The sequence below is a fragment of the Elaeis guineensis genome, chromosome 5 (assembly GCF_000442705.2).
Source record: "Elaeis guineensis isolate ETL-2024a chromosome 5, EG11, whole genome shotgun sequence".
In the NCBI taxonomy this organism is placed as follows: Eukaryota; Viridiplantae; Streptophyta; class Magnoliopsida; order Arecales; family Arecaceae; genus Elaeis; species Elaeis guineensis.
The window spans coordinates 121167895-121195167 of NC_025997.2; the positions used below are offsets into that span (position 1 = coordinate 121167895).

The 27273-nt window shown below is 37.9% G+C and overlaps 3 protein-coding genes across 4 annotated transcripts; 1 reads left to right on the top strand and 2 right to left on the bottom strand.

The window, feature by feature from the left end:
* The first annotated feature begins 7379 nt into the window (after positions 1-7379).
* On the top strand, positions 7380-11968 carry LOC105046107 (pentatricopeptide repeat-containing protein At2g02980, chloroplastic). 2 transcript variants are annotated; one of them, XR_832200.4, is made up of 3 exons: positions 7380-8587; positions 9256-10412; positions 11465-11968. XR_832200.4 is itself a non-coding variant. In XM_010924609.4 (2 exons), exons 1-2 carry the CDS (start codon positions 7586-7588, stop codon positions 10081-10083), a joined length of 1830 nt encoding a protein of 609 aa, XP_010922911.1. In that variant the 5' UTR covers positions 7380-7585; the 3' UTR covers positions 10084-11409. The 2 variants fall into 2 exon arrangements, 1 of the variants encoding a protein (XP_010922911.1); XM_010924609.4 differs by lacking the exon at positions 11465-11968 and having other exon boundaries at positions 9256-11409.
* Positions 11969-12078: 110 nt separating this feature from the next.
* Positions 12079-14400, bottom strand: LOC105046106 (gibberellin-regulated protein 12). The gene is made up of 4 exons (XM_010924607.4): positions 14244-14400; positions 14069-14113; positions 13912-13942; positions 12079-12446 (listed from the first exon to the last, which is right to left on the bottom strand). Exons 1-4 carry the CDS (start codon positions 14316-14318, stop codon positions 12265-12267), a joined length of 333 nt encoding a protein of 110 aa, XP_010922909.3. The 5' UTR covers positions 14319-14400; the 3' UTR covers positions 12079-12264.
* A 1417-nt stretch (positions 14401-15817) lies between these two features.
* Positions 15818-20577, bottom strand: LOC105046105 (uncharacterized). The gene is made up of 4 exons (XM_010924606.4): positions 19879-20577; positions 18583-19075; positions 16421-16701; positions 15818-16306 (listed from the first exon to the last, which is right to left on the bottom strand). The coding sequence occupies exons 2-4, from the start codon at positions 19051-19053 to the stop codon at positions 16147-16149; spliced, it is 912 nt and encodes a 303-aa protein (XP_010922908.1). The 5' UTR covers positions 19054-19075; positions 19879-20577; the 3' UTR covers positions 15818-16146.
* Positions 20578-27273: the final 6696 nt, after the last annotated feature.

Genomic DNA, 27273 nt, shown 5'->3' on the forward strand with positions numbered 1-27273 from the left:
GAGAAGGGTATTTTTATAACGTACTTAAGATATGACGACGTGGCACGCCGTTACCATATCTTGTGCCGTGCGATTATGAGTACAGCTGGACCCCGCACGTGCTGGATCATTTTTGGAGCTCAGGTCGAGATGTACGCATAAAGATGTCTATGAGTGAGAAATTTCGGCCGTTGATTTGGATGTACATTTCTGATTTGAGCGACAGATAAGATATCCGTATAGATAGCTTTATAGGAGTCATCTGAGTCTGGGGTGTGGCAGTAGGATCCCGACATCGAAGAGAGGAGCTCTGCTCGCTCCAGGGAAGGAGGAACGCTGTCCAAGGAACTGAATGTGGCACCCCTGGAAAATGACATCCCTTTGGTGTTATCATCAAAAAGGTATCCCTTTGGTGTATTTTTGATGTTTTAGGTTTTTTTTTATATTAATATTAGCTACCGCGGTTTTATCATTTGACATTAATGTCCTTTTTACTAAATAAAAATCAAAACATGATTTTACTATTAAAAAAAAAAAAAAAAAAACCTAAACCCACCATACAGATGGCTATTGTAACGTATTACTGCAAACCTGGTCCAACCAGGATGAGACAGATTAAATCAAAAAATAGATATAAATTTTAAATAAAATATTTAAAATAAATTTAGATCAAATATGGATAATGATATATACCTCATTTTGAATCTGATCCAAAATAAATTTAATCTAAATCTTTTTTTAAAATTATAATTATTTTATAATATTTGATGATCAGTTTCTTATCTGATTCGATCCAAAATAGATACGAAGTATATATGGATATGAGATTTTTAATTTTAAAATGAATATAGATATTGACCAACTTTATCATATCTGATCTACTGTCATTCTCAACCAGCTGAAACTGGTTTAGCAACCCTGAATAACATCTCCATTATGCATGGAATCAATTTTTTTGACTAATCCATGGGTATGTAATAGAGAGTACTTTTCTTGCATGATATGGAAAAAGCATGCCACTACCATTTATTGGAACATTTTTAGTGTGTTGTGTTAATTTTTGAAAAGTTGTGCATATAAATGGTTTATTGAAAATTTTCGATACATCGTGCCAATTAATTAGCAAGAAGTGCCACAAATATATCGAATCTATGTATATTACATGTGATATTAGCTTGCTCGATGAATTTTAAACACACATATTATTCATCTATTTTTTTTTCTTTTAGAAGAAGTAGAAATTTATTCCAAAATTTTTACTAAATATCTCAAAATTATCCAAAAAAAAACTTTAGCAATCCAAATGAAAAACTTTTTAACCCCCCAAATGCAATGCCAAATTGGGGTCTTACACTAGAGCTAAGTCCACATAGTGCAAAGCTCTAAAAGGTATTTACGTCACTTGTAATTGGCTCTTTTGTTTGGGCTTGCAATCATCCATTGGAAAATCATGGTATGCTTGCTTTCCACGTCAGATGGAAAAAAATAAAACCATGACATCACATTCTACATCGCATAATTTGCTTATGCATCCAATTCAAGGAAATAATCATTATACTGGACAAAAGCCAGTTAATGATAAAGCAAATTAAAGATATGAAAGGTGCAGAAAAGTATAGCTGTGACAATGAGTTCTCCTGTAGTTATGGATTTGATGGCTTACTTACCGACCACTTCCTTCTACCTCTCATGCTCCAACCACAGAGAGGATAAGATATCATCAGTGCATACAGCCTGCACGTGAGTGTGCAACAAAACCGAAGTTGACACCTTCTCGCGAATATCTGAAGGCAAAAGTTGTGGTGGAGCTGGAGTTTAGGGAAAGCTGATCATACATGAAATATTCAGCACAATGTACCATCCACTCACCCATCATGCCTTGTGGCACTAAATGGCTTGTATCATATAAAAGTGAGGATTCGTCCATCTCATAACTTGTACGGTAAATCCAACCTATTTGGAAATTCTCCAACACATTCTGGTTGGGTCTCCTCAAGAAAATTCTGAGGTTGGCCCGAGCAAACTAAAAATGACCAGCCTTCGAGGCTGCCATTTCTTAGTTCACCTCAATGACCCTGGCTACTAATCAAAATCAAATAGGCTCTTCTCTGCGAAAGAAGCAACTTAGTTTTTCTACCTTAAAGCAGTACACGATTGCATTGCATGCTAGGTTACCACAACATGTCTCTAAGATTGTTATCTACATTAGTAATTTGTTACAGCATGACTCCTCGTTTGTTGATATATGAGACTCTGACCATAAATACATCCGAAGATCCTCTACAGAAAAAAGAAAGAAAAAGAAAAAGGTAATTGTCTAGAGTAGGAGAGATTTTGTTTTCCTGTTGTTTATTTTTCTTTCTTCATTTTTATTAAAAAAAAATTTCATACTTGAGTATTGAAAAATCCAACTGGAGCCAATCCGACAAACTCTCATCTTTATTTATTATCTCATATATAGGCCCAGTGAGATGATCTATCTCTATGTCCTAAGACTGACGGTAACAGATATAGTATATGTCAATAGGCAAGCACCATGTTGAACGGAAGAATAGAACGGAAATAAGTCAATTCATTGATGCATCTTTTATAAAAAAAATTATATATATATTAAATGCATCCGAGAAGATTATTAGATTTATTAATGCTGACTTGGCATTTGATATATAACTACTTTTTACCAATTGCACCACTCCAAATTGCGCTACATCATGTAAGAACATTTTATGTGCTTGAAATAGAGACCTCTAGTATCATTCTTTTTTTTTTTTTTTCAAAAATATATATGTATATATATTTTTGATGCCTGCTGACCCTATGATTAGATCCTTTAGTGATCCCACGTCAAGCTAATAATTTAGCTATTGGACCCATCAGGGCCGGCGGTCCACAGTTTACATGAATCTGTCATCTACGACAAACTAAATTCTTGGATTGTCTGACCTAGACTTGCCGACGTCCGCGATGTCCAACGTCAATATTTATCATAACAAATCAAACCTTTGTCGGGACAATTAGATCCGTTGGATCGCTCTTCCACTCTTGCCGGCAACGGTGGGCCCGTGCTGCCACAACTCCAGGCTCCGTTCTTCGGGTGGTCCACCCAGTTGAGTCCACCGTAAGGAACCCGGTGGTCCCGAGGCCCGATCACCGTCGGCTGGACATCCGGCCACGTTCCGGACATTCGTGGAAGGTGGGTAACGCATACGTGGGTAATGTATACATCGTTGTTCCGGTGGTCCATCGGAAGGCCAACGACCAAAGCCTCTTACGTGACACGTGTGGAAGCTCGGTTTTCACGTGAACGGAGAAAGTATGTGTGGTGGTGCGCGGTGGAGTGGGAGGGACACATCCGGTAGTGACGACCGTTGTCGCTTTGACTTTTCGCTGATAGAGGAAAGATTTTGTGATGGAGACTTTTTTCTGAGAAAATTTTGTGATGGAGACTTGTGTTTATGCGAGGAGAGATTTCGAAGCATTGATCGGTGTGGGCTTTAAATTTGTGAACGGGGACAACTTTGGTGTCTTGGTCCACAAATGATAGGATAATCTTCATCTCTAAGTAACCAATCAGGATTATCTTCATATCTAAACAACCAATCATTGTGTGCATACTGGCGCTAATACGATGTGGTGCACATTTGGCTGGCTAGGTCAATTCAATTGTGGCCTCGCCTTAAAACAGAGCTCTAATTTAATAGAATCCTGACTTAAAAACCTAATTAGCCAATCTGAATCCGGCCGACCTGACATTTTGACACCTTAACCTGAACGCAATTGAAATTAGGTTGGGTTGCATCAAGGAGGATAAGATAAGAGAACTTATCAGAATAAAGCGTGATCCCATGAAATCTTTATGGATAGTGTGAATTTATTCTTTGATCAAAATCTTATCTACAAATCCTACAATGATTACTCAAAATCATATCGGGATTTTACTTTTGAAGTAAACTGACAAGTGATCAGGCTTATGTCTAGAAATATTTTATATTTGGGATGACAAAGGCTAGAATTAACCTTGGACTCACACCTCACTCAGCCACATAGAGCTTGATATCTGGTAACCAAAATCCAGCCCAACTGAAAACGGTATGTCGGAGCATATGACCTACTTTATAGTTTTGTGAGGCCATTTGGTTAACCCAGCTCCAGTTTTGGTGCGGGCCATGGTGTAGAAAGGTTGAAGAAAGCTCAGCCGGGGATGCGCATATAATTTAGCTGAAGCCCAATTAACATTAAATCATTAGAGCCTGTTTGGATATTTCTATAGGATTCAATTGAAAATTCCATAGGGTTCATGGCTTGAACCGTCCATTTAAGCATAATCCTATATCAACTAAACTCAGATGATATAAATCCTATAGAAAGAGAAAAGGACCTTTATGGGCCTTTTTTTTCTTTCTGAAGCTCAACAGTCCGGATCTGGGCTGGGTTTGAATAGTATCTGCAAGATAGATGGACCAACAAACTTGTTTTCAACAAGATTTTCATACCAACCATGTTAGAATATCCAAACAAGTCCTTAGGCGGCTTGACCCAATTTTAGCCCAAGCCTAACTCAAGATGAGCTATATATAAAATAACATTTTTTGCTGTTTTCATTAGGAAAAACTAGTAGGTTCCTTCGATTCTTCTATGACTATATGTGCAGGTAAGCTTGGATGGATAAAGCTTTAAATTGATGGCTCTTTTCAGCCTGAGTAGAAGGGGTTGGTTTTATCCTAAGATCTAATTCAGGTAATCTTATTTTCGCAAGCTATAGTGCTAACTCAAAGGTGAATCCAATCCATGCAGAGGCTTGGGATTGAAGGAGGATCTGCAAAAAGCTATGGAGTAGAGATTCTCAACCTTGTCATTGAAAGTAACTCCCTCACCCTTTTTGATACACCGGGTCTAAGTTATATTTTGTATTTTGATCAATCTGCTGCCATTACAGTGGTTGTAACAATGGCTGTTGTTGGAGAAGGGCATCATACCTAGACCGAAGCATATTCTCATCGATGTCAGTGCAGAACTGATCCCCACCCCAGCCACCGACTCCGACTCTTTATCGATCTATATGTCGGCCAACCGACCTCAAGGTGATACCCGGACATTGGGCATCGAGCCAAGAGAAGCTCAACTTTGGTATCTTCTTCGAGGATTCTGAGTCGATCCATACTCTTAATCATATGTCACTCCAGCGACTATGTCAAAATACCATCGAAAAAGCTAACCCCCGCGTGGTCCCATCAGATCATACGGTGAACCATGTCCCTCCAAATAGCTAACTGTGCACCGACTGAGTTTATGCCAAATCATGCCATCCGCTAGGATGTAATTGGCTCCCGAAGCCTATTCTCTTCGATCCTTGATTCGGTCGTCATGCTTGATAGCGTATATCCGAAATCTTCAAGCAACAGTCAAGTTGGATTATTAAAGGCAGCGGCTTACCATGATGACTCCTCGAGATCTTTCTATAATCCGGCCACATCATCCTATTTAAATATGAGAATAGCCATAAACAAAGCCATGCCATTCTCTAGGCCCTGGTTGCCAATCTATGCCTAGAAAAGGTATGCCTCCTCTTCCTTTTAGAGATGCTCGCTCTTTCCCTCTTATTGTGAAAATTTTGACTTGAGCGTCGGAGGATCTTCGCTGGAGCCAATTCCAACGGAGCTTTTCTTGCAGATCCAGCCACTGTCGACCCATCGGACGTCGCCTCGCTCCAGCATCTTCGATCCAAGATGGATTTCAGCCGCAGCAGCTGTATAGTCTTCTTCTTTAGGGAGAAAAAAATATGTAGAATTTAACTGACATCAAGCTTCACAACTAGATCGCTTAAGTCAAGACCGAAACATGCTTGAATCAAACCAGTTTATGTAATAGTGAATGTATAGCTCTCTCCTTTCATCGAGAAGAAAAAAAATATCAGCAGAATTTAACTAACATCAAGTTTCAATTATTATGAGACAATTAAGTTTGTCAAGTCAAGATTGAGACACGTGCGAACCAAACCAACTTATATTTACGAACATGATTTTTAGACCTAGACCAATCCATTTCAGAATTTTGCTATAGTATTCTTTTAATATTTTTTTATTATGAAAGATATTTAAGACATTACATCACCCACCCCTCCATCTTCTTCTTCACTCCTCCCACTCGCCGCCCGCCTCCCTGACGGTCTTCCCTCTCTCCCCAGTGCTCATGCCGCCCCACCCTGCAATCTTCCTTCCCCTCTCTCCGACACCCCCCCATCAATGCTTGTGCCCCCAACCCCTTCTCAGTGCTTGTGTTGCCTCCCCCCCTCCCGTGACCATGCCATCTCCCTATCCTTTCTTCTTTTCTGCCGCAGGCCCCCCCTCCCGCGATCATGCTGCCTCCCTTTTCTTTCTTCTTCTCCACCATAGGTCGCCCTCCCCCCTCTCGCACCACGCCACCTGCCTGCCTTTTCTTCTTCTTTGCCGTAGGTTGCCACTCCCCCTCACCGGCAATCGCACCACCTCCCTGCCGTGCCCCTCTCCTCCACCCCTTCGTGCACGTGCTGTACCCTCCTCCCAGGACCATGCTGCCTCCTGCTCGTGCTACGCAACCCCCCTCCACCCTCTCTCCTTTCTTCTCCTCCGCTGCACCCCCTCCCCTCTCTTCTTTCTTCTCCTCCGCTGCACCCCCTTCCTCTCTTCTTTCCTTCAGTGATGACCCCAATGCCCTACTCCTTCTCCTCCGCCCTCGATGCATAGCCCCACCACCTCCTCCTCTTCCTCCCTCTCCTCTTCCTTCGCCCTTGGTGATGACACCGCCAACCCACTCCGTCCCACCCCTCCTTCTCTGCCCTTGGTGGACACCCCCCCGACTCCTCCTCGAGCCTTCCCCAACTCTACCACCCACCCCCATCGGAAAATCGTAATTTAAGAGAGGAGGGGTATTGAGAAGGCTTTTGGAGAAAAAAAAAACTCATATTCAATTTAGCCCTGATCTTTGGGGTATGTACTACACCAGCCATGTACGTCTGATGCCCCAACTGATTGTTGATAGAGAAATCCAAACTATCCATTTTTAATCCGACAGTTAGATATACATTAATTATGAAAAGATTAAACTATCCTTTTGGAGCACCGTAGCAAAATCTTTTGGTATAAATTTTAAATATATTTTAATATAAATTGGTCGGATCAATTAACCAGATGATCGGACTAGTGGCCAAATCCAAATCTTTGGGCAGGTCAATCTCCAATCCATGTTTAGAAGCCGTGCAAAATTGCAAAAAAATGCAACATCTAGATAACGTGGTACAAATGGAAATCTGTAACAATATCTTTGTTACCATGAAAAATTATACTCTACACCATGTGCATCATACTGCATTGCACTATACTACTTGCATCTTGATTTCTACGAGCTTCATTCATCATGGATTAGTCTTGGATTGGTGTACATGTACTTCGTCCTGGTTTGTTCTTATGGTGCTGATATTGTGCGCTGGATGAAGGGTACAAACTGGAGTCACTTGCACCCTTTTTACACCAATAATCTTTGAGAGAACATAAAGGCCCAATCTCTCCGTCCATGCTACTTCCCACATTGCTAAACCATCTCCGACTCTTTATTTCTAATATTTCGTTCCATGCCATATCTTCACGGGAGCAACCATTGTAGGTTTTTCCACTCCACGGTCACCCAGAGGACTCCCCTGTCTTTATCCCATCCTAATAAACTCCTAGAAGAAGAACGTATTGCCTCTTTGATCCAAAAATGCCCAGATATGAGAACCCTCCGCCAAATCCACGCTCACTTCCTCAAATTCCCCGCCAATTCCTCCTCCTTCTACGCCCTCTCCAAGATCCTCGCCTTCTGCGCTCTCTCCCCCTTCGGCGACCTCGCTTACGCCCGCCGCCTGTTCGCCCAAATTCCCCACCCAAATGTCTTCTCCTGGAACTCCATGATCAGGGGCTCCTCCCAGCTCCCCAACGCCACCAAAGAACCCATCTTTCTCTACAAACAAATGGTCCAGAAAGGCTTTGCTCTCCCCAATAGCTTCACCCTCGCCTTCGTTCTTAAAGCTTGCTCGCTTATCTTGGCCTTCTTCGAAGGCAGACAAATCCATTGCCATGCGTTTAAACACGGGCTTTATTCGAGCCCGTTTGTTCAGACTGGATTGTTGAATTTTTATGCGAAATGCGAAGAGCTTGTCGCTGCAAGATTGGTTTTTGATGAAATTCCTGATAAGAATTTGATCGCTTGGAGCGCGATGATTAGTGGGTACGCGAGGGTGGGGTTGGTGAATGAGGCGTTGGAGCTGTTCCGGGAGATGCAGGGGGTGGGGATCAGTCCAGATGAGGTGACAATGGTCAGTGTGATTCAAGCTTGTGCGAAAGCAGGGGCGTTGGATTTAGGGAAGTGGGTGCACGCTTTTATCGACAGGAATGGAATCAAAGCTGATCTTGAGCTGAAAACTGCGTTAATTGATATGTATGCCAAGTGTGGGGAGATAGACAGGGCAAGGAAGGTGTTTCATGGGATGGACGTGAGGGATACAAAGGCTTGGAGCTCAATGATTGTTGGCCTGGCGATACATGGACTTGTAAAAGATGCTTTGGAGCTTTTCTCAAGAATGTTAGAGTCCAAGGTACTGAGATACGGTCTATGCACAATGTATAGTTATGTGATATGACTTTAGCGTTAAATGGCACAGAAACACATTCTTTCCAGCCATGGAGATGAATGAGTGGTGCCTGGAAATAGACTAAAGTCCATAGCTATGTCAAAAAATGGATGTACCCACGTTTATGAGTGTCATCCAATATAGAATGACGTTATATCCCTTTATTACTGTTCCTAATGTTACAGTATTCTCAATACCATGTAATGCAGCTCCCTAACTTCCACTGTTTCATGTACTTTGCAGTAGTTTAAATAATATAATCAGTATATTGCTACTTCTGTTCAGCAATCATAGATACATTACTGCAATCATGGATTTGGTATTTGAATGTATACTGGAAAAATTTTGCTTTCAGTTAGAACCAACTGCATGCTTGAAATGAGCATCCTATCTATCTGATATACATGATGGATATTACCGATAGTAGTTTCCATCTGTGAAATGTGAATTAATTGTGACACAGAATTGGCATATGAAACATTTTTCAATATATTATGTTTTATATGCATGCATGTTTCTGCAAGCTTGCCAATATGTGGTCTATTGATATGCATGAATTAAAAGTTTCACTTATGAAGTGTACATTTTTCTTGGTGGAACTTTCTTATGACAATTCTTCCATCAATTTTCAGGTGAGGCCTAACCATGTGACCTTTATTGGTGTTTTGTCGGCATGTGCTCATAGTGGCTTGGTAAGTGATGGTCGGCGATTCTGGTCTATCATGCATGAGTTAGGCATGGAGCCAATGATGGAGCATTATGGATGCATGGTTGATCTACTGTGTAGATCTGGCCTTTTTGAAGAAGCTTATTCATTTGTAAATACCATGCCTATCATGCCAAATTCCATAATCTGGAGGACCCTTCTGGTAGGATGCAAGAGTAATGGATATCTTGATAAAGCAGAGGTTGTTGCAAAGCAACTTCTTGAGTTAGAGCCACTTAATGCAGAGAATTATGTCCTACTATCTAACCTTTATGCATCCAGCTCTCAGTGGGAAAAGGTGAGCTACATGAGGAAAAAGATGAAGGACAATGGTGTCAAGGTCGTCCCTGGCTGCAGTTCTATTGAAGTTGATGGTTTCTTACGTGAGTTTGTGGTGGGTGATGAGTCGCATCCAGAGATCAAGGAGATAAGGAAGGTACTGAGAGAGATAACTGAGAGGGTTCGACTTGTTGGCCATGAGCCATGGACTTCAGCGGTCTTGCATGATGTTGGTGAAGAGGAGAAAGAAGTTGCTCTGTGCGAGCACAGTGAGAGGTTAGCCATTGCTTTTGGATTGTTGAAAACTAAGGCACCTCTTCCCATTCGGGTGGTAAAGAACTTGAGGGTTTGTAGTGATTGCCATGAGGTGACAAAGATCATAAGCAAGGCATATGACAGAGAGATTGTTGTAAGGGACCGTGTTCGGTTTCATCGGTTTGTCAATGGAGCTTGTTCTTGCAATGACTTTTGGTGATTGCTTGTTTGATAGATCTCTGCATTCTAACTGCAAATGAAAGATCATGCTTATTGTAAACTCTAGAAAGTTGACCAACCATTGGTGGATGATCAGCTCACCTCCCTTTTTTTATATGGGGAAAAGGGCTCATGCTTGTTCATTGAATGAAGCATATTGAGGAAAAACTGGAGAAAGAAGCTCAGTTGTCCTGATCAACTGATATAAGACACACTGAATCTTGAATTAGAAATGAAACGAGAGTTATAATGGACCTTTGGCGTAGATGTCGATTGGTTTACAAGAGCTGCATTTCTGCTAGAGGTCTAACCTGGATGGGACACCTGAAGGTAAGAATCATGCATCCATCAATAATTTTACTGGATGAAGGAAGCATCCTTTCCTGCAAATATTATAGTTTTTCTATGACAAGCTGACATTTTTAAGATATCCTAATCCAAGGCTTTTAGCTGTATTTACAATTGTACATATGAGAATATTGAAAAACAAATTACGCAAGTATATTCTTTATGCAGCCATTGAATGCTGTTGCTAGAATCAACTCATCAAGTATCAAACTATTGTATATAATGCTTGTGCTAGTTAGTTCTTGGCGTGGTAGGCATATTGTACCATACTGAATGAACATTTTTCACACAAGGAAAGATTCAAGATTCTGTAGAAAGCATGCACATATGGTATGATAAATGTCATGCAAACCTACCTTTTAACGTTTAGCCAGTTGTTAATTGCTTTGTGGCTCGGAAAAACAAAAACTGTAACTTGAACACGACGTATTTTTTGACCCATCTAAGCTTGTAGCATCCTAAGACATATGAGCATTTGCTCTGCTCGTCTAGGAGTACTAAATAAAGCATAAGAAGGCATGAGGAAGCGCTAAACCACTCAAAATAGTGGGATAGTGTATTAATTAGTTTGGCCGATAGAATTTTTGATCTTACATGGATGACCTTATGGTGCTATGTTAGGTGCTAAGTATCTGTCTGTATCATAATCTATTGATCTCGGCATCATGCCAATTCTTTACCTGCATGGAACATACCATAGAGTACCATATGGTAGAAATTGTTTCCTTTGTTATTTCCTTATAGAAATAAGGAAAGAATCTGATTCCTTAGCTTGTGGCCTATTTAAAACCTTAGTCGACCCTTTAATAGAATGTGAAAGGGACACGAACAGCAAAAACAGATCTGCTGATTTGTTCCTATAAACATGTCTTCATGGGACATGGAATTTTTTCAATTTTTAATTGTGGAAATATATTGTAGATTCCAGCCAATAGCATACATTATCTCTTTTTTTTCCCTTTTTTTTGGCGAGATCTTGTATAATATGAGAGGACCGACTGTAATGCCTTGTTTTTACCCTCTTGTTTTTCTAGGTGCCCTTGGTGGAAGAACCATTTAAGTGGTCAGCTTCTTTATTTATATGAGGAGGTTTTATTTCAAGAGCATCAGCTTTGGGAGAAATTTGATTCAGTCTATCTTCCCCCTTCTATCCATGATATGGTCAGATTACTCATGTAAAGCGCATTTCGTCCCTCATTAAAAGTTTAAATCCTCTCTCCTTCCCTGATTATTTTCAATTTCATTTTATGTATGGTATCTGCTGGCGGCTTTTTCAGATATAACATAGATTATTCTCCCTTATTTAGTTAATTTTGCCTTTTGTTGGGGTTTTCATTGGCTTCTATCTCCTGTGCTTGTGCATGGTTGAATACTTGGACAATCTTTGCTTCTGTGTGTGTGTGAGAGAGAGAGAGAGAGTAAGAGAGAGAGAGAGGGAGGGGGGGGAGAGAGAGAGAGAGAGAGAGACTTTTTTTATTTTCAGGTCTCAAATTGCTGCATTTTGATCTTGGAAAATATAACTCTTAGGATCCTTTTAGAAATGGTTATTAGAGCTACGCCATGAGGGAATTATTGGAAAATAGTATTCGCAGGATGAGCCCATCAGAAACATTTTCTGTGCCAAATGAAAGCAGATGCAACCTTTCAGTTATAATTTAGACAGCAGCATGGCATCAGCTGTCTGAAAGATCAGATCATAAATGGCATTAGAGCATCAGAACAACAGAGACGCAGTACATAGATAACTAATATTTCTTGAGTGATATAAAAGGGTGGAGGTGCTGGTCCTCTGCATATCCAAGATAATCAGAAACTTATAGAGAAGCAGAAAGAGTCAAGGGCATTTGGGGCCTCCTCTCTTTGTCTTCCAGTTGTTGTAACATGGGCAAACCTCCTTGTGGGCATAGGTCCCTGGGGGAACACACCTGCACTTGAAACAACACTTCTGGCAGAAGAACATGCATGGCTTCTTATATGCAGTCTTGGAGCACCTAAATTGGCAGGCGCCAGGGCACTCTGCAAAATCCCATCCAAGAAATTATAAATGTTTACGGATCATCGGCATCATATAAACATATGTCCATTCACAGACATGCATAGGTGGACACGCACAGTCACAAACGGACAGAAACTCACACAAATATATGTATACAGACAGACACTAGACGGCAAATGTTAATGGCCACTTTTGAATGAGTGGACTACACTTTTTTGACAGCATCTGGGTTGCTTAGTTGTCATTCGACTAATGAAGGACTGATATGTAGAAAGATTTGCAAGAGAACAAGTTTTGCTTTTTCTTCTTCAAAATTTTCATGTTAAAGTTTTAGAGTCGTCTTTGTCAAGTATTATCAAATTACAAGAATTTAAGGAGTCCAAAAACTGGGAAATAGTTGGGCAAGGAGGTTAATCTCACTGCTTAAGAGATCACTTGTACCAACTTAAAATGATGTTTCATTTGTAATTCTTGCTATGTAGGGTTTATCTATTATCATTTAACTGAGTACTAAGGAGTGGATCCATCCTCCATGTATCGAATATTGTTAAGAGTGTTTTGGTACTGGAATCTTATGATAGGGTAGCTGTATGCATGATATACAAAAGGTTGCAACATGCTTACAGCAGCCTTTTGAAATATCTAATACTTGAACTGATGGTGGAATCTTCAAGTCTACTGGAGGTTTTTAGAAGTTAACTATCTGAATTTATTTCAACAGCATGACATTTTCAGAAAAATTATAGACCTAGTAAGGTACAAGGGTTTCGAAGGCTCTTTAAGAACGATGATGGCACGGTATGGAATATATTTGTACAAAATAATGTAGTATGTATCACCGAAGAGAGATGGGAAGATCTGCCTCGTTTGTCACGACCAGATTGTAACTGCAGTTTAGGTGTTGATTTAAATGGTATGAGAATTTGAGAAAAAACGGGGTGAAATAGAATCTAATCTATCTCCAGTTGATGGTTCCTGTATAAAGGAAACTTGTAGTCTATCTTGCCGCTTAGATCAGCAAGCAGACATGACCAACCAAAGCAAGACAGTATCTGGTCTCACCAATGAAATGGTATCTAGCTAGATCTAAGCGTAGATCCAATGTCTATCTAGATCTAAGTTTAGATCCGACAGGATTGGTTCCAGATCTGGAATATTATGCTGGTCTGACCCAGCTCTCGAGATGTTCTCAACGTGTCCTTCCGTCTACTGAGCCCTACTAGCCTAAGATTTACGCAGATCCAAAACAAACACAGGAAATTACTCATTGTGCGCTATGAAAACTACCAGGACCACCACTCTCAAATCATAATTAGACTGATAGAGCCTGTAGTTGACCCTGCCTAATTTTAAACTAAAGCACAACGGTTCATAAGATGGAACTGCCGCATTCAAAACTCACATAATTCTAGTGAAGCAATTATTTGAAACAATAATATAAAAGATAAAAGAAGCCCAGTGAAGCCAAGTGATTTATAACCATACCTGCCTCAGAATACCCAGAATGCTTATGTTTCTGCCAAATAAATTCAAAAAAAAAAAAAGAAACAAAAAACAAGAGTTAGCCTGGACCTTTCTATCTTTCTGCATTGCTAGGAAAATGAAGGATGAGAACATGTTTCCATTCTTAATATTCCCCAACCTTTCTTTCTTCCAATCTCGGTTCAAGATCTTCACCAAATATGCCCTGAAATATAAAAATGTGTCAGAAAGGAGCGCAAAAAGAAAAAAAAAAACTAACAATAGACAGCTTTGTGAGCTTTCAAGTGATATCCCTTTGGAGAAGTGAAAAATGAGGGGAAAGGGAGGAAAAGGACCTTGGTTGAGACTGCCATTGCAGCACAGCAAAGGAGAAGGAGCAAGAAGAGAAGAGCATTAATGGATCTCCCCATTTTCCCGATGAGGCAAAGACTGCAGGAATCCGATGTTCCTGTGCCGCTGTCACCCCAATTTATAGTTGTAAGTCGGAGACGGCTAATTAAAAGCCACCACCACATTTACCTTCCACCGACACCCTCATAAATACCCTTCACCTTTTACTTTATACGGGGGTGGGATTGGATGAGTTCCCGGCTGGGTCCCCTTTCAGCCTGGATGTTTTAACTTTACGTTGGAGAATTCAAAGCTTCAGAGGAGGGTTTCACACTGGTTACGTGGGCTCGTGGGTTGTACATTTGTACTCTGTAGAGGTTTCATCTCCAATTGGCATCCTTGTTCCATTTGCTGCCACATCATCTAATCGATTTACCAGCAAATTTTTACTCAAATTGGTCCACTGAGGGATCCAGAAATGATGCTATCCAAATTTCGACTCCATGATTAGCAGTTGCCGATCATGATCAATCGATGGTACTACTCAAAAGACCATGATCATTTTTTATGACCTCCATTGCAATCCAAGATCTTTTTTTATTTTTATTTTTTTCGTTACAGCTGCAGTCCAAGATCTTTGCGGGGCATGGTATTACATCCTGCTCTATGTAATCATGCTTGAGATCTTTATTATTTAAACATTCTCCAACATCAATATGATGATGGAACTTAATTGGTCTATAACTCCATTTTTAATGCCTAGGACTCGAGCTATCGAGTTTTTTTCATGACATGCCGGTTCACACAATCCATCGGATATCAATGCAGCCGATACGCAACATAATTGAGGAGATGTGGACCGGAGAGGAACCATTAAGAAAAATGGTCAAAAGATGGTGTGGCACTGCCGGTGCGTGGAAGGAAATGAATAAGGTGCGGAAGCAATGTCCTTTCCTCTTAGGAAGTTGAGAGGAAGGGAAGGAGTGGGTTAGAATTAACTCACCTTTAGACACCAGGATAAAGTGAAGTAGGCAATAAACACAACGTACCCTTGGTCACACCACATTCTGTTCATCTCGTTGTTGTAACTACTGATCACGTGTGTGAATCCACACACATGAAATAGACGACAAAGTCCAATGTACAAACTCTGTACGCATTTCTATGTTTTATATTAAAAAAATGGAAATCCTCCCGTTTATCAAAATCAAACGGCCAGCAGTGACGCATTCAAGAATTACGTATGGGCGATGTCCCACCAATCACCATTACCCAAAAAAGGTTGGCACGGCACTATTTTTTTTCTTATTTTTTTTATAAAAAAAATCAGCAGAGAAACTATTTAATCTTTTTGATATTCCAATTAAAAATATTTTGAACAGGACAATCCAAGGAGCTTTCAATGTAACCATGGGCCTGAGCCCTGCTCGAGGTGCCCACGTCACGTTATGGTCCTTAACAAAACCTGAACGACCACGTTACCAAGATTCAGAACCCTGAACCACCAACGATGTCACCACCCATCCAGTGAAGCATATATCAACGTGACGTCTAGTCTCCAACATGTCACACCACATCAGAACAAAAAATTTACTATTTCCAGCTTTCCGAACAGATGGCCGAGGCAAAAGCCAGTGGTTTCAGTACCATGCCCCAGCAAAACATTTGCTCCAATTGGCAAGAACTATTCAAACAACAGACTGTTCTCAATAATTGAATCAGTATCTTCAGTTCAATTGGGACAAACAGAAAAAGAGCACCACCGTCAATGGTGAACATTAATCATCAACCGACAAAGTTCTGGAGTTCCAAGATAGATGGATCACAAAACTGTTTTGCACGCTAGCAGGTTTTGATATTTATTCATAAGCAAAGAAAAAGCGTTGCTTCACAGTTTGAAGTTGCCGCTCAGGATGCTTTGGCAACTGAAAGATGCCCTGCAGAAACTGAATCCATGTAGAAGTTGCTTCCACACTTCAATTCTTGGTTCCTAACTGCGTAGTCCAGGACCTCCCCATTTGACTGACCACAATCGTTTATCATGGATCCATCATGAAGCGCTTGGAACCTGAAAAGAGTGGGCAATCATGAATAGGAGGACAGCAACAATGTCCATGCATGCTTCTGATCCCATGGTAGCATAAAAAGAGATCTAACAAGCAGACTTCATGAGAAAAAGGACCTCAAGATTTGAGGATTGATTGAATTGCTGGCACTTCTCCTGTAAGCATGTTTACGGTCACCATCACTCCCTCGAGAGGACTTGCTCTTGATATGCTTGTGCTTGTGATAATCCCTTCTTATGGACCTAGAATGATGACGATGACCCTTCACTGTGTGTGACTCAGATGTTGGGGGTGGGTCATAGACATCTGGCGCCCACTTCACACTCAACTTCATCTTTGGGAGCAGCCCCTGCTCTTCACGACTTCCTTTCATGGAAGACACCAACTTTGCAGTAGTCTGTTAAGAGACAGGACAGACAAATCATTGCTAACTTACGATGCATTATCAGAGACGATCATAAAGTTTTGTTGCTCTTTTATCCCTTAGCAAGCTGAGATACATGAATATTTCACATAGGCTTAGCTGCGTTTGATTAACATGGAGAAAAAAAAATGATAGCATTCATGAAAACAGTTGCATGCTTTTATAACATATATTAGGTAATGTTTCACTCCTTTACCAAACATGCATATTCCTAGAGGCAATTAGGTCTCATAATAAATCCGCCTTTTCATTACTAAATCCCAGGGGCACTGGACAAAGTGCTATGTGTTACAATCTAATGCCATGTTGCTTTGTCATATGTTTTGATGATAGGTGAAATATGGCTCTCGTGTGATCAGCTCTACAGAAGAGCTATTCACCTGATTGTGCAACCCTACTTGATTACGCTCTCAATAGAATAGAGGGTGGCTTTGCCTCCTTTCTCTTCCCGGAAAAAAAAAAATGTTGCTTTTTGTCATATACTGCTGGTCATTCAGATAATAAACAAAAAGAGATTGTATAATATGTGAAAGAGTGAGTGTTAGGAGGCAAATGACCAATAGTACAGACAATATTGGAAGAAACAAAGTAAAATTGTACGGTTAGCCATACAATCTGACAGCTCAAAATTTGCCAACTAATTTCTCCTATTGTTTTTTAAAATCATTTCTGACCATCAAAATAGCCCAAACCTAGCATATTTCCTGGATCAGTCTCAAGTACATGGCAGGCCATGTTGATCAACAGATCACTAGTGAAGGTTCACTTCATGAATCAACCATGACGGAGCCGTTATCCAATGCCTTAAAAACGAAGGAAAAATCATACCAACTGAAATGAGTCATGTTTTTTTCCTAGCTTGTGGAAGTGATTCTAGTTCATTCAGAGCATAAACAAATAAGCATCTACATATGATACAAAATTCAATATGGGTCAAGGACACAATCAAGGAGGCCTTTCAAGAAAATGAGAACAAGAAATCAAGAAACATGTAACAACAATTCTTCCTAAGTAAATTAAACCTTCAAAATAAATGACACCAAATTATGGCTTATCATCCTTTATGAGCATAGATATCATTGTACTGAAACCCTCAAATTGATGCTTGCTTGCAAGGCAAGTTCTAGATAGCTCAACCTGCAAAACCTCATGTCATAAGATTGGCAGAAGAAGCATAACCACATTCACAAAATGAACAGTCCAAATTTTGACAGGCAATATTATGGGTAATAATATAATACTCAAGCAATATGATAAAGCATTGGCAAATTCGCATGGTCAGATGCAACAGGTGCAACTCACATAAATGAGAAGTGCTTAGTCATGTCACATGATATCAAAACTCAATGATAGAAGTCCTAAAATTCAGATTATGCATGTTAAATCATCCAACATTATTTTTTATATTAAACATCAACAGGTCAACAAGAAATTTTGATCCATAATAGTAAAGGTTACAGTTTAAGATGCAAAAAAATGGAATGCATTACATTTAAGTATGCTCCAAAAACACCATCCTAACTGACAATATTATTAAAAAAGGTGATTTGCAGGCAGTAAATCAAAGGAATTAAAATTCACAATTTAAAAATTTCAGCAAAACTCAGACAACAGAAATAGAACAACAGTAAAGAGTGGTCATTACACATGCTGCATTTAATGTTAGTGTTACAATCTGATCGATTTAGACACATCTTACCAGATAATTTCCAGTATATTAATCTCAACATAAATTAAGTGATCAGTAACTACACTGACGCCCAATATACCCTAACATAGTTATGCTAAGCATCTGCCAATATTTAATAATTGCTACTTTCACAAGTCAAATGCAAACAGAAATGCACAACTTACAGGCTTAGAAGAACTCTCAATATGCACTGCTGTTCTTGATAATCCAGCTCCTACATCTATGTCTAAAGGGTGTAATTGCAACATCTCTGACTCTGAGAATAGCAATGTTTCACATTTGCCTAAACCTTTTAACATATTTGTATTGATGGAGACAGATTGCATTTCGGTGTCAGCGCAGATTTCATCCTGATTAAAACTGAGATTACTGTTATCCAAGCACTCATGGCTATCACGAATATGCAGGACTTCGTTAAAAGTGACTCCCAGTTCTTGAATGGTCAAATCATCATTCTCAGTTATAGAGGAAATATCAATGTCCTCTAAAAACATTCCCTTCACTTTCTTTTCCATAATGCCACAAGTACACTGCTCTTGTTCGATGCATGCTTGCTTATAGTTAGCACTGAAGAAACATGATTTGCAGCCAGCATCTTCAGAAGTCGGACTTGCACAAGTTGTGGATCCTCCCATCCAGGAACCGCTGTGATGAAATCTGACAGGATTCGATGTTAGAGAAAGTAAGTTTATTTCATACTCCACTAAAAAGACATGAATGAAAATTACCTGCTTAAAACTCATTCTCATAATGGTAATTGTTGAATTAGCGTGATACAAAAAATTAACAAGCTTATTAGAAGACCATTGAAGCCTTATTAAACATTAAGGAAATAATTGGGTGGCATGTAAACATCAGAACTACGAATATCACAAAGCATGGCTCATTCCCTAAACCTTTTTTTTTCTGGGCAAATAACAAGAAAAGTCAGAAAAGTCGCTGTAAACAAGGCTAGCATCAAAAAGTGTACGTATATGTATGCCCGTAAGTATGTATGTATGGATGTCTATGCATGTATGCATGTATCCATCTCTGTATATACGCATGTACGTACGTATATGTATCTCTGTATGTCTGTCTGACTGTCTGCGTGCGCATGTGTGTACATCAAATTACCGACCTCAGATTGCATAAGAGCCTCTTCAGCTCATAAATCCTATAACAGATCAGAAATACATTCAACTCAGACCTAGTTATCATTGATCTGAAGCAAACCACTGGCGCTGGGCTTAATTAGAGCATTTCCTAAAACATTGTTTGATATTTAGCATGACAGACCTCCAATTATTGAAATCAAAATGCGACAAGAATACAGAACGGCACATTTGCAAATCAAATGACAAAATGCAATGAGACACAAAATAATTCTCCAACGGAGAAAAATGGAACGATTTTTCTTCCCAAAAGTCTATTTGGAATTCTAAGCTGGGCCAAATAAAGGCAAGGAACTGAGCTATTACCTCAACCGAGAACGCTGTAATTTCTGCGAATAACAACAAATAACGCAAAAGCTCCTGACTGCTCTAATCCAAAGCCCAAACACAAGGAAACAACCCGGCCGGCGTTCCCCGATGAGCACACGATTCAGATGCAAATCCAGGAATCAGGCGAATTGCCGCCAAACCCAGAAACGGAGAAGAAGAAGAAGAAGAAGGACGAACACGACGACGAAGAAAGCAAGGAGAAATCCCAAAGGACGAGGGTAAGATCTACCCTTGGGGAGCTAATGTTAGAGATTACCACGACGATTCCACTTCTCCAACTGTTTCAGACGATGGGAACAACTACTAGCACCACCATGGAACGAGGTGTGGGAGGAGATCGTGGCCGCCGCGCCCGCTGCTCGCCTGTGGAAGAATTCCCCGAGCACCGAAGGCATGGTCGATGCCCTTCAAATCCAACAACCAAACCCTAATCCAACTTCGCTCAAGACGAAGAACCCAACACCGCAAAAACCAAATCAAGAACCAGAAATCTTCGAATCAATCGATCGGCTTCAACGTTGGCCCATCGGAAGCGGGAGAGATCAGAAGGGAGTTCGATCGCGAGACCTTGAATAGAGAACAGCGTGGAGGGGTCAAAAAAATACGAGGGAGGGTGGTATAAATAGAGAGAGGGAGGAGGAATCGGGTCAAGAAAGAGCGGCAAAAGCGCGAGGTTTCCTGGAACGCGACGTGGCGTGATCTTGTTTTCCATCCCGATCAAGAATTGCGGCGGCACACGGAAAAGCGAAACCGATCCACGGATTTGGCAACCGAAACGGGGAGCCCGGGCCAGGGGGCGCATATCAGCTCATTATTGTCGTGGCTATCTAAATGTAGGAATCCATCCAATACTCGGGAATCTATCGGTTGTCAGAATGGGAAAACCATGGGTGTTCGATCTTGCTTTACATGATCTCACCTCGCCCTTTTCTGCATCAGCAGAGATCACATCCTCCTGCCCCTCCTTTCCCTCTATCAGCGTAGATCATGGGATAACAATTATATTTTGGCAGCCGTACAAAGTGTTATTACCCCAGCTAGTGATGCTTTCGGCTACCGAAGTTTCATCCATGACGCAGCATTCCACCGTTTCATATTACTCTCCCACAACCTATTTTCACGGTTTAGACTGCTCCCATTTCGCTCTTTATTATTATAAAAAATATTTTTATTTTTTTCTCTAATTATTAAGATATTTTAATTTATTAAAAAATTATTTTTTTTATTTTTTTTTCAAATTCGATAAATATTTGTTGATCGTATATTTTATTATAGTTGTATAATTCAAAATATTATTTTCTATTCGATTCTTTTGCATTTCATATTCGAAGTTGCGATCGCATCTATTCATTAAAAAAAATTGATTCGATATATTTTTTATATATTCATAAATATTATATTAGATTTGAATCAGATTTCGAATCAATCTATATTGATTGACTATCTTCATTATGTTGTTACTAGTAAATATCATTATTTTTAATTTTGAATCTTTCAAATCATTCCAACGGTAGATTTGGACCGATTTTTTTTCTGATCTGTATCATAAAAAATTAATTATTTTTTTATGCGAATGATATGATCAAAATTCGAAAAACTATAATCTACGCTTCATATACCAGCATGGCCTTGCACGTCACCAACTCAAATATGCATGGCCTTGCACGTTACCAACTCAGAGATGCATTTGTATCGGCTAATCATCAAGACAAGCGACGAAGAGAACTCACAATAGTATACCTAATGATTGATGGCGTGCATACATGGTATGAGAAACAATTTCTTATAAGGCATAAGATTGGCTTTTGCCGCTTAGAATCATAATTATTGACTTGATTAAGGAATAAAGAGTCAATCAAACCATGGTTTTAGATCATATATAACCATATTTTTCTTAGAAACCCAAGCATGCAATTCTAAGCCCCTCCTATCCTGTCCAGATGCGTATTAGGTGCTCCTTGTACATTATATTTATATATATATATATATATATATATATATATAGAGAGAGAGAGAGAGAGAGAGAGAGAGATGCTTTTTTAAGTAAAAACAATAATGAAATTTCTAAAATAGAAATTGACAATGTTGAATGTGATTTATAGTGCATAAAAATGCTTAGAAAAAAAAATCATGTAGTTTCAAGATCTTTTTCCTTATATAATGAATGGATAAAAGATAACAATTTAATGATATAACACTATATCTTTATTTGATTTATAATCTAAAAGCATGCAAATCAATTGAAATTTGATCTATATATATTTTGAAGTATTTAGATAAAGAAAAATGATTTAGATTTGTAAATTATATAATGTATAACATATTATAGCTCACTAGTGCTGTTGTTCCCATTCATTTTGTATTTGCTTGATGCATATATAGGTAGGAGATCGTTAAAATAAATGATTATTATTTTTAAATATTTTTATACGCCATAGATCATAATTTACTATATCTATTATTATTTTGAGAGATGAGTCATTAGTTTTCATTATGAAAACATTTGAGGCCAAATATACTCAAGTTATCCTGTCACGCCCCCGATCCGAAATTGTGAATCGAGGGTCATGGCAACCGCCGCATACTCATAGAAAACTATTTCCATAAGCATGCAAGGCATCTTATCATGTTATCTTAAAACAACAGCGGAATAATTAGTCAATAATTTAAATCCAAAACATAAGGACCTAAATTTTTTTTCCTTAATATTTCAATAAATTCAGCAATGATTTATAGGCCTTACATCAAATTCAATAAGATTTTCAACCTAAAATAAAAGTATAGGGATTCTGCTTCTGATCACTCTTCCATTCATATCTTGTATCATCTTAATTCCTCAACATCTGTAAAAATAATAAAAATAGGAGGTAATGAGTTAGACAGTCCAGTAAGCAATGATCACTTTTCAACAGATTTCATCAGGCATTTAAGTAAATCATCATTTATAGAAAATAAGCATATAGAGTTCATCAATTCGAAATCAATTTCAATTATGCAACATAATTCATGCCAAATTCATTTCTTTTTCGAAAATTCAAGTTTCTTTCCAAATTTCAATTTCTTTCGTTCTTCAATTCTTTTCGTCAACTATGAGCTATGACCATATTTTTTCTGTGGCAGGGTCATAATACCGTGTATCTGCTTGCAGTAGGCTGCGAATTATCTGACAGTCATATCCTTTGAAACCGCTGGTCTCGCTGGCAGTTTGTCGCTGGTCTCTCTAGCGACATGTCGCTGGTCTCGCTGGCGACATAAACCCTCAGGACAATCAATTGCCAACGTATATGCCGCCATTGACGGGGTCCTTTACATAGTCAGGTTGTCAATTCATAATGTTTCTTATATCATAATTCTTTATAAATCATATTTCATATTCTAATTTCGATAATAAAATATATAATCATGTAGTATCGAAATCAGTCAATATAATGCATCATGGAATCAATATGTTCAATCATGCTTCATCATAACATTTCAAATAAGATATTTTCATAACAAAATACCATTCATCCAATTCATGCATCATTTCACAAATCATGTCAGAAAAATACATTATAATTTATCGATAAATCTAGAAAAAGTGAAACATTACTTACCTCAAACGCATTTCCAATAAATCCACATAATTCTATAAATTTTTTTCTAAAAATTCTGTTCATAGATCATATCGCAATATTTCATGATCAAACATCCACAATCCTATACAGAATCAATTTCAATAATTAGAAAGAATACGAATACCATATTCCAACGGTTTAGATTGGGTCCGATCATCTAATTTCATCTAATCAAAATCTAATTAGGACCTAAACGATCTAAAATTTGACTATCAGATCAAATCGGATAAGAAGTGATAGGATCGAAGTTTCTTCATCGATTTCATAAAATCAAGTAGAGAGAGATAATTAGAGGAGAGAGAAATCAATGAGGTACAATTCGAATTGATCAGATGACATAATCCAACATTATGATTGGTCCAATATCTCGATTGATAAAATCAACATGATCAAATCAAGTCATGGCTAGATCGAAATCATGGATAATCAAATCTAAAGATTCATGGTCTGATTAAGGTGGGTGCCAGTACGCTGTCTGACAATCATGAATCAGGGTTCTTCATTAGAATCAGATCAAGACTATTAAAAAAAAATTCTTCATTCACTAACTTTTTTAGAGAGAGAATCAATCAAGAGAGAAATATTTTAGAGAGAGAAAATTCTAGAGAGAGAAAATTCTAGAGAGAAAAAACTCATCTTGAATTCTTTAGACAATATGATTCAATAAATCCGATCAATCAGATCAAATCATGCTAAGATTATCATGTGGATAATTTAATAAAATTATAAAAATTAAAATCTTAAAAATATCTGATCTGATCAAAGTGGATGTCGGTGTACCGTCCGACGATCACAGATCAAAAATCCATCACTAAGATCATTTAAATTCATCATCATTCTTCTCAAAATTCTAAAAAATCTTAGGAGAGAGAAATAATCTAGAGGGAGGATTCTAGAGAGAGAAAGTTCAATTCTAGAGAGAGAAAATACTAGTTCAAGTTGAAGAGAGAGGAAAGAAAGAGAAACTCTCTTTTTCATATTTTATTATTTATATCATTATTTATTAATTAATTTATTTTATTTTTTCTTTCTTCTTTTTTTTCTTTCTCCTTTTTTTTTCTTTTTCCTTCACGAAAGAGAGAGGAGAAAATTCTATTTATTATTATTATATTATTATTATATTATTTTTTTGCTTCTTTTTTCCCTTTTTTTTCCCTTTTTCTTTTCTTTTTCTTTTTCTTTTCCTTCTTTTTCTTTTCTTTTTCTTTTTCTTTTCCTTCCTCTTCTTCTTCTTTTTCTTTTCTTCTTCCTGTGGGCTTGTTTTGATCGAAACAGGGGATCTTTAATCCCCTCATTGGTTGGCCGATCGACTATGCAGTCGGTACGAGGATGGTCGGTGGTCGAAGGGGGGTGATCCGACGGTAAGAGGGAGATCAAACCGATGGTCGGCGGTGACCACCGGCATCGGAATCAAAGAGAAACGGCAAAAAATGAAGGTTACTTCCACAACAAAATCCGACGACTCCGGTCGCCGACGAGCGTGCACACTGGCACGAAAAGAAAAGGGGAGAAGAGAGGAAAGGGAGGAGGCTTATCTCCGACGCCGGTGAAGCTTTTCCGGCGAGCAATTGAACGGGCACAGGGACGGTCTTCCGCAAAAATTTTTCGACGATTGCCGCCGATTGGGCTTAGAATCCTCGGTGGAAGGAAGAGAGGAGGGATCTCCTCCTTAAATAGAGCCGGAGGGAGCTCGTCTCCGACTTCGATTGGGAGCCGGTGAGAGGAGGAAGAAGACTCCCTTCGAGAGTCTTCTCTCCTGTTTTCTTCTCTTTTTTTTGGGGGGGGGGCTTTAGCTGATTGTTGCATGGGCCGAGCCAGGCCATGACATTCTTCCCCTCTAAAAGAAATTTCGTCCTCGAAATTTTTCTTGCCTGAGTCTTCATAGTTTCTTACTTGAATCTCATCCACAAATATTTCAATATTCTAATTCTTGATATAAATTCATTCTTAAATCATTCCATAAGGAAAAAGTAAATACATCAAATATTGATCTGAAATGGAACCATCCATTTTCTTATTTATCAAGATCAACATCTCAAAAATTTTTAATATTTCAAGATTTCGAAATTATGATCTCATTTTCGGTAAAAATTAATGTTCAATATCTCATGACTCAAATTAAAATCAAATCTATCTCTTATGAATAGAAAAAGGTCAATGTCTCTATTCTTGCATAAGAACTTCATTCATCATCATTCATTTATTTATTTATTTATTTAAAAATATTAACCACTCTTAATTTCAATCTATCATAAGATAGAAAAACATACTTTCATAAATTATACTATGACATCTTAATCAATCAAAATTCAAAAATATTTTCTCTTATTCGTACTTTCAAAAGTTGAAGATTTATCATTTCAATCTCATTTTCAAACTTTTGATATTTTAATTCTCGATACAACTTCATCATTAAGTCATTTCATAAAGATCAATATCACCATTGTTGATTGAATCAATATCACTATTTCTAGTCATCAAAATTTTCTTACTCAAACCCTCAAACTCTTAAATATTTTAATTCTTGAAGCAAATTTTATCATTAAGTCATTCCATAATGAAAATTAATAACTCAAAAATTGATCTAAATCAAAACTATATTTTTCTTATAATCAAAATCAATGTCTCTATTCTAAGTAAGTATATCAAATTTTTTTATCTAAACATTAACAACTCTTAATTAATCGATTCATTATCAAATTAAATTATAAATAGCTCCAATCCATCTTTTGTAGAACAATCGTCAATATCAATAGATAACCTCAATCTTTTTCATTTAGTCAGAGAAATAATAATAATCAAAAGAGTCCAAACTTCAAATTTTATTATATCCTGGAGATAAATATTTGAGTATAATAATCTAAGATCGAAATCATCATTCGATAAACCATCTCAAATTCTTTCTAGTAATTAGAGAATTATAAAATTTAATTCTAGGATCGAAAAAATTTATCTCTAAATATTCTAAATCTAAAATCAAAAATCAAAGGTCCACTCATCCTAAAATTAGGATGCTAATTATGTTTATAGCATAGTAGGTGGAAGCTCTACTTTTGAAAATCACATTAAGGATATCCAAAAATAATTTAAAATTTTAAAATATTATTCTTTCTAATATCAATAAATTTTTTATATCAAACCATATCATCTATCATAATTCTTTAACTCAAAGGGTCAACATTCCTGACTTACTCAAAGTAGTCCAGATTACCATGCTTCCGCTGCGCACTCTGATCTAACAATCAAAATTTTTTAGGTTCACCAAAAAAAATTTGATCAAATTATTTTTTTATCTTAAAATTTTAAATTTTAATTAAAATTAAAGATTGACTTTCGATTCTCATTCATACCTTTACTGGTGTACAATAATCTTGATTAACCCTTGAGTCCAATATCATATTTAAACCATCATATAAATTTACTATAATCAATATGAATCAAATCTCAATTCTCATATCAATTCAATTCGATAATTTTCAAACCAAAAATCCTTATAAGTCAAATTAATGAAGAAAAAAAATCCTTCGATGCTCCACCAAATTTGGACATAATCTTAATATATAAGAACTTCAAATCATTATTTTTTTTTCTAAAATTTTTATCATCAGGATCTTCAATATCTATCAAATATCCTTTCATAAAAATCATACAAGCTTCAAAAATCAAATCTCCATTTAATAGTAGATTCAATTAGGGACCTCGTTAACAAAAGTAAAAGAACTTCATATCAATTTTTAAATCCAAAAATTCTAAA

What these genes read in the sequence shown, in the direction of transcription:
- LOC105046106 (XM_010924607.4), bottom strand. Translation starts at nt 14,318, where the DNA reads ATGGGGAGATCCATTAATGCTCTTCTCTTCTTGCTCCTTCTCCTTTGC. An exon ending in CGAGATTGGAAGAAAGAAAG is followed by an intron (nt 13,943 to 14,068) that starts GTTGGGGAATAT and finishes TTTATTTGGCAG; the next exon opens with AAACATAAGCATTCTGGGTA. An exon ending in TTCTGGGTATTCTGAGGCAG is followed by an intron (nt 12,447 to 13,911) that starts GTATGGTTATAA and finishes GGGATTTTGCAG; the next exon opens with AGTGCCCTGGCGCCTGCCAA.
- LOC105046105 (XM_010924606.4), bottom strand. Translation starts at nt 19,053, where the DNA reads ATGGGAGGATCCACAACTTGTGCAAGTCCGACTTCTGAAGATGCTGGC. An exon ending in TTGAGAGTTCTTCTAAGCCT is followed by an intron (nt 16,702 to 18,582) that starts GTAAGTTGTGCA and finishes GTCTCTTAACAG; the next exon opens with ACTACTGCAAAGTTGGTGTC. An exon ending in ATCAATCCTCAAATCTTGAG is followed by an intron (nt 16,307 to 16,420) that starts GTCCTTTTTCTC and finishes CACTCTTTTCAG; the next exon opens with GTTCCAAGCGCTTCATGATG.
- LOC105046107 (XM_010924609.4), top strand. Translation starts at nt 7,586, where the DNA reads ATGCCATATCTTCACGGGAGCAACCATTGTAGGTTTTTCCACTCCACG. An exon ending in CAAGAATGTTAGAGTCCAAG is followed by an intron (nt 8,588 to 9,255) that starts GTACTGAGATAC and finishes ATCAATTTTCAG; the next exon opens with GTGAGGCCTAACCATGTGAC.